Here is a 12,697-nt window from a genome sequence, read left to right as displayed (position 1 = left end):
GAGAACGGGATGAAGGTGCTCAGGATAATTGGGATTCGGCGATGACAGACAGACACAGACACCAGAGTATGCTGTGAAACTGCTGCAATTTTACTGAACATCAGGCTGAGATTTTATACAATCTTAACAAGGAACTAAGCCCAGGGGCAAAAGGAAAGCAATAGACGCAATCTTTTGTGGCCACACAATGTGGTTTTCAGAATGATTAATCCTTTTGGACAGAGACATGCTGTGGCCTGAACCCTAAGAGCCAGATCACGCATTCAATAACTGGTAATCCATTTCTAGTAATTTATTAAAGACAGTTACAAAGTCCTCGCCAAGAGCCTTAGCCCGCCTCTTTAGCACAGGTGCTATATCCCTTAATATAGTTGACCTTGTCTGCCTATCATATATACACCATACCTTTCTGCTTCTAACCAGCCTTTCCATAAAAGGCAACTGATTCCACAACATTCTTTTTCCCCCATGATTTTCCCAACCGATTCCCTTCATAGTCATAAGCCCCTGTAAAAGGGGGTGGATCTAAGTAATTTCTACTTCTGGGATTCCAACGAGGGGGTGTCCACCATTTCCCATTAATACGGTATTGAATATACTTTCCAACCATTCTTGTGGGAGTTGCCAGTTTCCTAAGTTCTCTTTCTTGTGAGTTTGCATGAGCTGAGTGAGGGTTACCTAACAATCTTTTTACTTTTACATTTTCTTCCTTAGAATCTGTGGGAACCTGAATCATTAGCTTTTTCTGTTCTAATCCATCCATGATTGCCCCCACTGAAGTAGGGTTTTTTTGTGCTATCTGCCCAAGGGCTTGAATCACTGGGGGTGGTGCTGGTGTAACAGTTGAGGAGTTATCAGGTATGTCAAGCAAGTGTCTGCGCATCTGCGGGAGTCCAGGCACAGGGAGGTTGTTATTGTCATGAAAGAAGAAAGAAGCAGGAGTCCTGCCAACCATCCATGGAAGGCTGGTCTTTAGGGACCAATGTATCCAGGAACCATTGCTCGGGCTGATTACTAGGGGACCGCCGGGGGCCTAGCCTCGAGAGACACGTGCCCCCCTTCCTCGTAAGACCACCAGATCGGCATTTGTCACACGGGCGACACCGTCGTGGGTGTGGCAGGCACACCTGTGAGAATTTTTTTTTTCTTAATTTGAAGTAGGAAAATGCACTCCTAATCTGTATCTTTGCGGTAGGAAGACCTTCCTTTAATCCACATCTTGAGTTGAGAAGACACACCTTTAATCCAGATCATTTGAGGTGGGAAGATTCACTGCTAATCTGGGCCACACCTTCTGCTGGAAGCCTGTATAAGGGCATGAAAGAAGGAAGCTTTTGCTCTTTGTCTGCTTGCTCTCGCCTTGCTAGCAAATCCATTCCCTCACTGGCATTAGAGCCTACTTCTTCAGATTTCCAGCATCTACTGAAGACCAGCTGAGACACCAGTCTCATTCTTGAATTCTTGGATTTTCTATTCATAGCCAGCCATTGTTGAATTAGCCAGACCACAGCTCTATCTATACCTATATCTATCTATATTTATATGAAAAGACTAGAAACCCACTATGATATATATATATATATATATATATATATATATATATATATATATATAAATTGTATATCTATATACACACACACACACACACACACACACACACACACACGTATATTCTTAAGTTCTGTTACTCTAGAGAACCCTGATTAATACAGTAGGTATACAGATGCAGGAGAAGGCAGGCACTGTACAAAAGACCCATAAAAGAGCACAACTCTGTCACCCAGAGCCATTGAACTTCCAGCCTTTCCTGTTCTCTGGTCCTCAGAATGTTCCCTTTCTTAATGAACTGTTTCTGCCACTATCCACATGTCCCTGGTCTACTTCCTTGTTCTGGGACACAAGAAACCGGGCAATTCCAGAAGGTGCTGTCTGGACTCCACTGTCCACCCACAAGAGGCAGATTTGCTGAGTTCAGTCTGCTCACACACTAGTTCAACATGGAGGCTTGAGCTCACATCTGGATATGGTCTTACCTTATCCCAAATCTTACCTGGCAGAGATCTCTCGTCAAATCTATAAGCAGAAAGTTCATAGCTTCTTTGGCATCAATTTTCAACTGATAAATAATATTTAAAACTTTTTGTTTTCACAACTTTCTTGTCTCTCAAGGATAAGCAAGATAATTCATATCTTACCAACCAAGGTTTAAATGCCAAAACTTATGGTAAAGTTCCCCACTGTCAAATTTTAAGGCTCAGCTCTGAATTCCCATTGCAAATTCACACTTGATTTTCCAATTAAAATAGGCTTTTGTGAGTCCCCTGACTGTAACCATTGGCATGATAAAAATTTGCAGTGAGGGTGTTTAGGGAACCCAGGGTAAGGATGATTCTTGCAGTTGCCTTGAGCCCAGCTGTGCTGAAATATTAAACTTTAGTAAATCAGGTGAAATTGCAGCTTTCTGGCTGATATCCTAATGTCCTTTTCTTTTTCTGCAGATCATTCTTAGTATGAGAGGTCTGCACAGAAATACAACTCAGGATATCTTCCAAAGCCAGACGACCCCTTCACTGTCGAGGATAATTGTTCTACACCTATGCACTTAAAAAAAAATGGAATAAACTTTTAACTATGTAGAACTGTATCACCATTTTATTTTACGTTACTTAATCTTTATTCTTCAAAATTTTTGACTATATCGTTATTTGACTATATCGTATGGATATACACAGGATGTGGTATGACCTGGGTGTAGACACATGTGTGCCACGTGTGTACGGAGGTCAGGAGACAACTCTTAGGAGTTGTTTCTCTCCTTCCACTAAGGGGTTCAGGGATCAAACCCAGGTTGTTAGATTTGCATGGCGAGTGTGTTTATCCATCAAGCCACCTCGCCAGCCCTGCCTTGTCATTTTAGCACTGTCAGAATGTCGCATTCCTTGATATCATATGCACGATAAGCAACTGAATCCCTAAAAATGTCAGCATTGTGTAAAAGCAGCAGCTTTTCCTTTCTTGATTAGTACGTATTTTAATGGCAGTGGTGGGCTGTAGAAGGAAATCATATCTTTAGTCACATTTGTTTTTGGCTTCATGTTGCTTTTTCTCGTTAAGAATAACATTAGTTCCAAAGTGGTTTTATTCACTGGCTATTGACTGATCAATTACTCTGTGCACACCTCTGGTTCGGTTTCAGACAAGTATTTTTTTACAGTAGATACAGATTAGCACAAGGGGACTAGGAAATCTCTCTCTCTCTCTCTCTCTCTCTCTCTCTCTCTCTCTCTGTGTGTGTGTGTGTGTGTGTGTGTGTGTGTGTAGGTCAGAGAATGACAATGGGTGTCTTCCTCTGTTGCTCTCTACTGTATTTATGAGATAGGATCTCTCAGTAAACCTGGTTAGATTGGCTGTATAGTGAGCCCTCGAGATCTGCCATTCCTCCCCCATCCCAGTGTTGCAGTTACAGGCTCGAGCGAGCTATCATGCCTAGCTTTTTATGTGGGTGTTGGTGACCCAAATTCCAGTCCTCCACTTTACCCACTGAGCCATTTCTTTGGCCCTTCAAGATCTTTTGAATTAAGATTTTTCCCATGATGATAGGGCATTAAGGTTGCTTTTGAAATAATCTCATCTGTTTGAAAGTAGAATGAGTAATCAAAACAAGCCCCCACTTGACAAATGCTGAGAGGTTTATTCTTTGTTGGTGTATTCCAGGGATCTAGAGTTAACAGATACCGCATAGGAAACTTACCTACCCTTGGGGGCTAGGGCAGATAATTGACCATGCCTGGGCAGGGTAACTTAAGGCTGAAAGAGTTGAGACAGTTTTCTAAAAGAATAATTGGAAAACCAGACTATGTCACCTCACATCCTTGGCTCACAGTTCTGCAACAAGTGAGATTCTAACAAGTACGTGAGATACTACTCAGCATGGTCTGGAATAAGCATCTTTGTCCTGGTCAGTTACAGCTGCTCAGACATACTATTGCCTGGGGGGGGGGGGGACGACACAGCAAAGTCTTTAAAGACCTGGAGGAGAAGTTCAAGTTTCCTCTTGGTGGGCACCTAGTTGCCCTTTGGCTGTACCCTCACAGAATAGTGAGAAAGCAAAGTCCTGCCTCACCCCTCCCCACGCATGTGCATACGCACGTGTGCATGTGTGTGTGTTTACATACAGAAACCAGAGGTTGGTGTTGTGTCTTCCTCTGTCATCCTTTACCTTATTGCTCAATGAGCCAATCTCTCCAGCCTCATGTTTCTTTGGAGAAAGCCCCTGCTACTCCCATCTTGAGAGAGCCACCCTTTGGATCCAATCACCCTGGAGACTAGAGTGTCAACACAAAAACTGCCTAACAACCTATAACAATGAGAAAAGAAATATTTTATACAAATTAATTTCAACGATTTATTTGAACAAAGAAGGATTCATGAATTTGGCAGCATTCTGAAACAGAAGAGGTTGGGGGCTATCTGCCCAGTAGGGGCAGCAAGCTTTTTGTGGGCAGGCACCAAGAGTCTTAGTAGACTGAGCACCTGATTGGCTCCCTCTATAACTGACTTATTTGCATGGTGTGATGAGTTGGCTGCCTATGATTGGCTGATGCCATTTTCCCATTATTGGCTGAAACTCTCGGTGGCATCCATTATATTTTCAATTAGGTTCTGAGTTAGGCAAGAATTCAAAATGCAGAGATTGCCTCCATTGACAGTAGGCAAACCCGTTTATCTGGAAATTAATAGGGCAGTAAATATTTCAGATATTGAGCTATAGGCTCCCTGTCATTACTCCTCAGTTCTGCCTTGATAATGATACAGTCACACAATTTCATGGCCATCGACAATACAAAGTACTGGACGCGAAGATGTCCAATAAAACAGCGTTTAGAAAGCAGGTAGAGGTGGATCTGGCCAAAGGTGAAAGGATTGGCCACCCTGAAAGATTTCCTGGTAACTGGTGTCAGCTGTCACTCTGAATCTGCATTTCATCGACGGAAGGTAATTTCCTTCATACTATGCCAAGGTCTACTCAAACATCACCACGTCCCTGGTGGCTTCCAGGTGTGTGGGAGGATCCAGCCTAACAACTCCCTTTGCAAACTTTTGAAGCGGGTCCTTTCTACTCTCGTCTTTAGCCCTCTAGGTCCTAGGCTCGGGGCCCCCAGCAACGCAACAGAGCCGCAGTGTGAGTGGGTGGGCCGCGTGGAGCTTCCCAAGAGCCACGCGCGCACTCGGGCGAAGGTGAGAGCGCCGAAAAGTTAGAGCCCAATCAGCGCAGAGTTGAGAGCTCGTGCCCCAACCTTCAGGTGACCCCGCGCGGCGGTGGTGGTGGTGGCGGCGGCGGCAGGAGGCAGAAGCAGCAGTGGCTGCAGCGACCAGAGCCCGCAGCGGCTCGGAGCGCCTCCGGGAGGACAGGCGGAGAGCTCGGAAGGATCGTCATCCGCTAGCCGACCGCGAGCTTCGGCGGCCGGGGGCTGGCTTGGAAGAAGCGAGCGAGCCGGGACGCTGCTTCCTCGGCTCAGTGCTCGACAACACTGTTGCAGGCTGGGCTCGGGGCAGTCGCCGAGAGTGCGGGCCCGCGCCACCGCCTTTGAACGCTGGGGGTGTGCGTGGCAGCGGCCGCGGTGGCGGCGGCGGCGGCGGCGGCGGCCGGAGCGGCGAGTCGATGCCGCCCGGGATGCGCTTCGCCCCGGCAGCTTTGGCGGCGAGGGCTCCCGTGGTTCAGGATGAGACCTGGGGGCACGCTGCTAGCCCTGGTAGCCAGCCTGATGCTGCTGCTCCTGCTGCGTCTGCTCTGGTGCCCTGCGGACACGCCCGCCCGCTCCAGGTAATTCCCCGGCATCAGCTCGCCCCACCTGCAAGGTCCCGCGCACCCACGCCGCGCGCCTGGCGCTGCTTCCCGGGGAGCCCGGGCTCAAATTTGTGTGACTGGCCGCTCGCTCTCAGACTTTTGGCCAAAAGGCTCCTTGAGGGTGAGGTAGGGCTTGGGGTCGCAGAAAGGCGACACTTGGTTGGATGTCATGGTATGAAGTGGAAAGGGACCCGTCCGGGTTGGGAGGGCTCCAGACAGCGTCTCTGTGGGCGAGGGAGCTGTGGAGCGGAACCTGCCGTCGAGGTTTCCCGCCAGGCTCTAGGATTTTCCCATTGTGCTCCTGGTTTTCTTGCCCTAAGGTTTTTTTTTTCCTCCCTAACTCTAAGGTTGGGGACCCATCCTGGGAGTCGAGGTGCGCAAAGATGCCCTGGTTACGTTTAGAGTACGATGCCCAGCCTGCCAGCCAGTGGCTCCCAAGGAAGGTGGTGTAATAACTTAGTTTTCTCGCTGGCTGTTCAGGTTGTCGGTGAAGGACAGCAGGGAGGACACCCGTGGCACCTCGGCAGCAATGGGGACTCTCAGGAGCCCAGTCACCTCAGTACCGCTCACCAGGAACAGGTACCAGGGCCTTTAGGGGCGGGTGGGCAAGGACTGGGCAAGGCTGCACCGTTGGGATTCGCTTGAGTGGTCTGCCTGGGGCCATGTTACTGAGGTGTGTGTGTGTGTGTGTGTGTGTGTGTGTGTGTGTGTGTGTGTGTGTGTGTAGGAGAGAAACTCTATGCACATCAGTCTTTTAAAACCCATCTCTCCGTGTCAGTATTCTTTCAACCAAGACACCAAAAAAACCAGCCATACTTTAAAAGATGGGTGCTGAATTCTGTAGATAATGGTGTGTGGAAAAGCCCAGAGAAGCCTCCCGCCTGTCTTCACTGAGGGGCTTGGTTGGTGTGCTGTTTTCTGTGCTTTGAAGTGCATCTATGTGGAGGTTCAGGCTTGGAGAAATGCAATTTTTCTGTGTGTTGTGAATGTGATTGTCTTGGGTGAATGAGGACTTAAATTTTTTCCTTATTATACGAATGTGTATTTATGTACAGTAATTATTGGATATCTATTTTTCTGGTTATAGAAATAACACAACTTAATGCAGAAAGGACATAGGGGAAATATATAAAAGAAATTAGTATTTACTCAGAGTCCCAGACCCAGATAGTTTCAGGTTGGGATTGGTTTATTTTATGTCCATGTAATGTCTATTTCCTACATGTGAAAAACACATGTGAGATTGTACTTTGTAGTTCATGTGTCGTCCTTTTTCCTTAAATGATCATAGACTTGGACCTGATTTTACTGCCTCCCCCCACCAATGTTGCTTGTTATTATTCATTATATTAATATTCTGTAGTCTGCTTAAATAGTTTCGTCTTTACTCACTGAAATGTTTTCCTGTTTTCATTTTGTTTTGTTAGCTAGGAGATATTCTATTGAATCCATCATCCTTGTATGTAAATCTTTATCTTTGTTTCAGACCCATTTCCTAAGGAGGACTGATAGAAAGTCAGATTACTGGGTCAAAGGGAACGTGCGTTTAATGTTCCAAATCACGGTTCTTTCCAATTGCTTCCTAGAAGGTTTGAATCAATTTCTGCTTCCACAAGCAGAACGTGCTGCGTCCTGCTCTGCTTGGCTCTTGAGGTGGCAATTTTGTGGACTGTCCCCCTTTCTCTTTTTATCTCTTTTCCTCTCTGTTCTTCTGTGTATTCCTGGCTCTGGGATCCACCTTAATCTTCTGATTGCATGGCTGGACATTCCTTCCTGCAAGGCTCTGGGCCTGGTGCTCAGAAAGATCTGGAAGTACCTAGAAGAAACTCTAGAGTGAGGAACTATTGCAGGCTGCTACAGACACCTCATTTGGGTTCCATAGTCTGTTAGGGGCGTAGGAAATCCTGGAGTAAAGACACTTTTGAGAAGAACACTGGTATATAGTTTGATTTCTCTCGACTTTATGTACATGAAAGGCATAGCTTTCTCTACGAACTGAGGTGGAGGGAGGTTCTGTCTGCATGTCATCCAACTACTGTTTGTCCTGGTGTTTTCCCTTTGGGACGTTCAAAAGCATGCACTCCTTCAGTCGTCTAGTCCCAGGTCTTTCCTGAGGCCACTGATGAATTTGTATTTCTTTGGCACCCTTCTTTTCTACTTGGCACGCTTCTTGAACTAATATAGGTAATTCATATTTTTACTGAATGTGGTCCATTTTATTAAGATTCTTCTCCTTTAAACCAGACCGCTGGGTTTGTAGAAAACCTCTTTGTCCTCTGATCTATTTTATATCTTTCTCATTCATGATTTTTATTATTCATGGAGTGGGGGGAGCAGATTTTAATTCACTACTGCTTGTCTATGTAGAGAAATTGCCATTTCTTCATTTCTCAGTGGCCTGTCTGTTTTTCCTTATTACTGATGTTAGCAGTAATAAGAGTAGCCAAGATGCCATGAATGCTTCTTGTGCAGCAGCCACTGATCTAAGCATTTTATATTTATTAACTCACTTGTGCCTTCAAAATGCTAAAAGAAATGGTTATCTTCATTTTATAGATTAAGAAATTGAAACACACAAATGAATTTCCTGATGTCATAGAGTTGTGCAGCCAAGAGTCAAACCCAGGCCACATGGAGCAAAAAGCCCATTCTCAAACTACATCCTGTTTTGTTTTTTTTTTTAAGAGGTGCTGGGTGAAGTGGTGTGTGTGTGTGTGTGTGTGTGTGTGTGTGTGTGTGTGTGTGTGTGTGGCCATTTAAGTATCTTTTTCTGATAACATCCATCTCTCTTGAAATACATACTCAGTGTGAAGGAAGGACCAGTATCAGCATGAGACACCCCAAGACCAAGTTCTTAGCACAAAGGAGATTTATTTATCCCAGAGAGAGAAAGGGCAGGGAGTAAGAGATAAAGACAGGAGCTAGAGGAAGAGGGAGAAGGGGCAGGGAACAAGAGAGAGAGGGCAGGGGTATTTGTCCCCGAGGGACGAAGGGTTGATTGCCTCTGGATACTGAGGAGACATTTGTGGCCTACAGAAAATGGCAGCTTATGAAGTAGAAAGGGGAAACCCCATGTTAGGATGAGATATTTAATTTTGATTGGATTGGTTAATTAGGGCAGACAAAAAGGGGGCTTTTGATTGCTGGACTTCAATATGTTGATAGCTGGACCTTAGTGGTCAGCCTCAGTAGGAGGAAATGGCCAAATAAGGGCACAGACCCTTGTGGCTAGCTTTAAGAATGCAATGTAATGGTTTTTAGCAAGGCAGAGGGGGTAGGAGAAGGATGAGGCTAGCAAGAGCCATGTTTGCCATGCCCAGGCCCGCTAGAGCTCTTCACAGTGTATCAGACTGCTTTAGACTACTTCCTGTCACTCAAAGATGACATCTGGATACAGGGGGCAGGTCATGGAAGCTGGAGTCCAGGAGCATGGTATGCCTTAATGCTTCTATCTCCAAAATAATGTCCCTTTTCTGTTTGATGGTGAGCCACCCAGTCCCTTTTCTTTCTGGTGGCCATCGTGCAGTCAGTGGCAGTTATAGAACCACAGCTTGTGGCTCGTTCTTTCTCTTTCAACAGTCCCCTTGCTGGAGTGTCAGCCACCGGAGAGCATCCTGATGCTGCCTCTTGGGATCTGCTGAAGATTCTCTTTCAGTCCTGTCCTAGCCTGTCACTGAAACCATTGCTTCTGTCGTTCAGTTCCAGCTAACTAGCACCATCGCCAAACTTGGAGGAGGTGGCAACTGTCTTCTGTCATTGTTACCTTGAACTTAGGCTGGTATTGTCCCAACCCTCTCTCATTAAGCCAGGACCCGTACCTGACCTTTTTGCCCCAACGCAAATTCAGCCTTGATAAAACATCAGTTTTAATGGGAAGTTATGGGATGCAGAGGGAAGGGACCGGGAAAGTGTCTTTCTGGTGAGGTGGTTGAGTGTGAAAAGAAGTGACGCGATCTGGGCAATTCTCTGGAAACAGCAGTAAGATCTGTCATCTACAGGGGAATAACTCTCTGTTCTCCTTGCTCCCTTCAGTAAGAACTCCTCAGGTTCTCCATGTCCCCACAGGATATGTCAAAGCAACGAGAAGGCCAGATGTTAAAGACATAAAATAAGATAGACTAAATATTTTCAAAGTATAAGAATGAATTCTTTCTTTTTCACATAAACTTTGTCAAAATCTGTCCTTGGTTTTTGGGCTCATACAATGAACGTTTAGACTTACTTCTACTTGAATGTATTTCTGTGCTCTATAGTCTTTGTGTTAAAAAGGTTATTCTTTTTTTCCCTATTTCTTGAAGTGCTGGCTTGAGTTATTATGTGCTTTTTTCCATTCCTTTTATAACGAAAATATTTAATACTATGAATGTTCCTTTGAATGCAGCTTTAGGCTCATTTCAAAAAAATATTTTTACATGTGATACTACGGATTGATTTCGTAGCTTCTTGCATGTTAGGCTGTACCACTGAGCTATATTCCTAGCCAAAGACTCATTTCTTAAGTTTTAATACATAGTATTCATTATATATATTATATATTATGCATATTATAAATACATATATTCTAGGGGCTTGAAGGGCGGCTCAGTGGTTAAGATCATGTACTACTTTTGCAGAGGACCCAGGTTCGGTTTCAGCACCCATTTTGTGTGTTTCATAGCTACCTTTAACTTCAGCTCCTGGGGGAATCTGGCACCTCTGGCCTCTGTGACCACCAGCACTCACAAGCACATGCCCATATACAAATCCCTGTGCCCCAGACCACATAATTAATATTAGTAAAGCAAATCTTAAATCTGTTCTCAGTTGAGGATAGGAACATTTATTTTCAATAACATTTAAATCATTTTTGTTTTATCTCCTAGTTATTTGGGGTATTAATTGAAAATTTTTAAGTTGAATTTTTCTTAAATATTAAAATTTTCTTGAATGATAATTTCATCTTTATTATAAGAGAAATGTAGTAAACTTCTGCTGCAGAATCAAAAAGTGATTTCCCAAATAGTCAATGTTCAGAAACTAGAAATTGAATGGTTAGCTCAGACATCTGTGACAGCTGATCTGGAGTTCCCAGAATCCTTCATGGGAACTATACAGATGCTCACTGTGGCTTGGTACCCATTTGTAGCTGTTTCCACTGGGGCTTCAACATCAGTGATACTGAACTGGGGTCCTGAGGCTTCCTTGGACTTTCTGGTTAGTTGGTGCCTGCCTTGGCCCATCTGAAATACCTGGGTAATGAATTTTCTAGAGTGTTGGGACCTCAGCTCTTCTTTTAGTTTGCCTGCTGTTCACTTTAATAACCTTTCTCTTTTGGTTATTGTGACCTGGCCTTGTGCTTGGCTTGTGCCAATTTGAGAACCAGAAGTAGGCAGAGTTCCATAATACATAATTGTATTATGTTCCTAGTCACATGACCCTCAGGGGTATTTCTGAGAACTCTTAAATGAATACACAGAAAAGAAAAATTCCCAGTCATTTCAATACCCAGAAGACAGCTACTCCTCATATTTTGTTTTCTTCTTAATGTATTTATATGAATATATCTAGCTGTGCATGTTTTTGGGGGACAGCATGACAGCGTTAAACAACATCAGAACTATTGAGGATATAATTACTTTTCTTCCACAATGTTTGTAGTGTGCAGCTATAACATAATGTGGACATAATTACTCTTCTACATTTTTGGGCACAGCAGTAGAACACAGAGATGTTTCCTTAATGCACTTATTTTGTCCCTTTGCCATATGGGTTATTTATCGTCTTCGATGTTGGCATGTACCCCGAGTGTGTTTAGGTCTCTGATGATCTGGACAAATCCCTGGAAGCAGAGGTGCTTCGTCGTAGAGCATTGAAAATGCTGCTGTGACTTGCCCGACAGTCTGTCGTAACGCCGCTTCTAATTCTAGCTGCATACAAGAACGACAGCTGACCCTAACGTGGACGTAGTTTGTGCCCCACCTCCATTTTTCAGACTTCATCCTTAAGAAACAAAAGTGATGGCTTACTCTGTATCTGTTTACCCATTGGGCTAGATTTCTAACATTTATTTATTTATTTTTTCTTTTCTAAATTGACTTTTTAATATCAACTCTATTTCCATTGGTATTCTGTTTTTCTTTCTGATTTATGAGAAGCTTATGTATATTGCACGTGTAAGATTCGTGCTGTGTTTCAAGCGTCTTCTAGCGTTGATGAATGTCTAGTTGTGCTTGCTGTTCTTTTACTCTGCGGATGTTTTCACACTTTCTGTTGCTCTGTCCCTCATCTCTACCTTCTCTTCCCAGTTTTAGTTTTGAATGTTCGACACACTAAGTGCATATCTCTAGTTTAAAAATACTTAATTGGAGTATTCTTAAATTGATCTATTAGAGCTTATTTTGGCATGCAACATCAGAAGTGGGATTTCGAGTGTTGCTATTATTTTCATAAATGCTTTCTCTTTTGAAAATTATTTTCTAATTTAAATCCAGTTATAGCTTCAAAATCTAGAAGCCTCATTGAGATCCCCTTTGTAAATGCCTGAAATATGTTATCTTAAATTATGCTTTCCTTTTTTTCTGCTTTGTTTTTATTTTTCTCTTGTGTCAACTGACACACACCTTCCAATACCTTTAGCCATGGGGTGTACTTGTCAATCTCCCTGAAACCCAGTTCTCAGTTCCAGGATAGCAATTTCACTTCATTGGTTTTTTTTTTTTTTTTTCCCTTGAATACTTTTGGTTTTTGCTATTTTGGGATTTAAGGCTCTGTGAAGGCTAGGCAGGAACTCTTGTCACTTTTTCTTTTAAAACTTAAAAAAAAAACTTTTTCTAAAACTTTGTAGACATTGTTCTATATTTTCTGACATGT

At 43.8% G+C, this 12,697-nt stretch overlaps 1 protein-coding gene across 2 annotated transcripts in view; it reads left to right on the top strand.

Annotated features, from left to right (window-relative positions):
- The first annotated feature begins 5,651 nt into the window (after positions 1 to 5,651).
- St8sia6 (ST8 alpha-N-acetyl-neuraminide alpha-2,8-sialyltransferase 6) overlaps positions 5,652 to 12,697 on the top strand; it is a 145,560-nt gene continuing 138,514 nt past the window's right edge. The window contains exons 1-2 of one of the 2 annotated variants that reach the window (XM_059263609.1): positions 5,652 to 5,824; positions 6,329 to 6,427. In XM_059263609.1, the coding sequence (XP_059119592.1) occupies positions 5,724 to 5,824; positions 6,329 to 6,427 (200 nt within the window). In that variant the 5' untranslated portion in view covers positions 5,652 to 5,723. The remainder of the gene's footprint in view (positions 5,825 to 6,328; positions 6,428 to 12,697) is intronic. The other variant, XM_059263608.1, reaches the window with a different exon arrangement.

This window comes from Peromyscus eremicus, chromosome 5 (assembly GCF_949786415.1).
Source record: "Peromyscus eremicus chromosome 5, PerEre_H2_v1, whole genome shotgun sequence".
Lineage (NCBI taxonomy): Eukaryota > Metazoa > Chordata > Mammalia > Rodentia > Cricetidae > Peromyscus > Peromyscus eremicus.
This window is presented reverse-complemented; position numbering and strand designations above follow the sequence as displayed.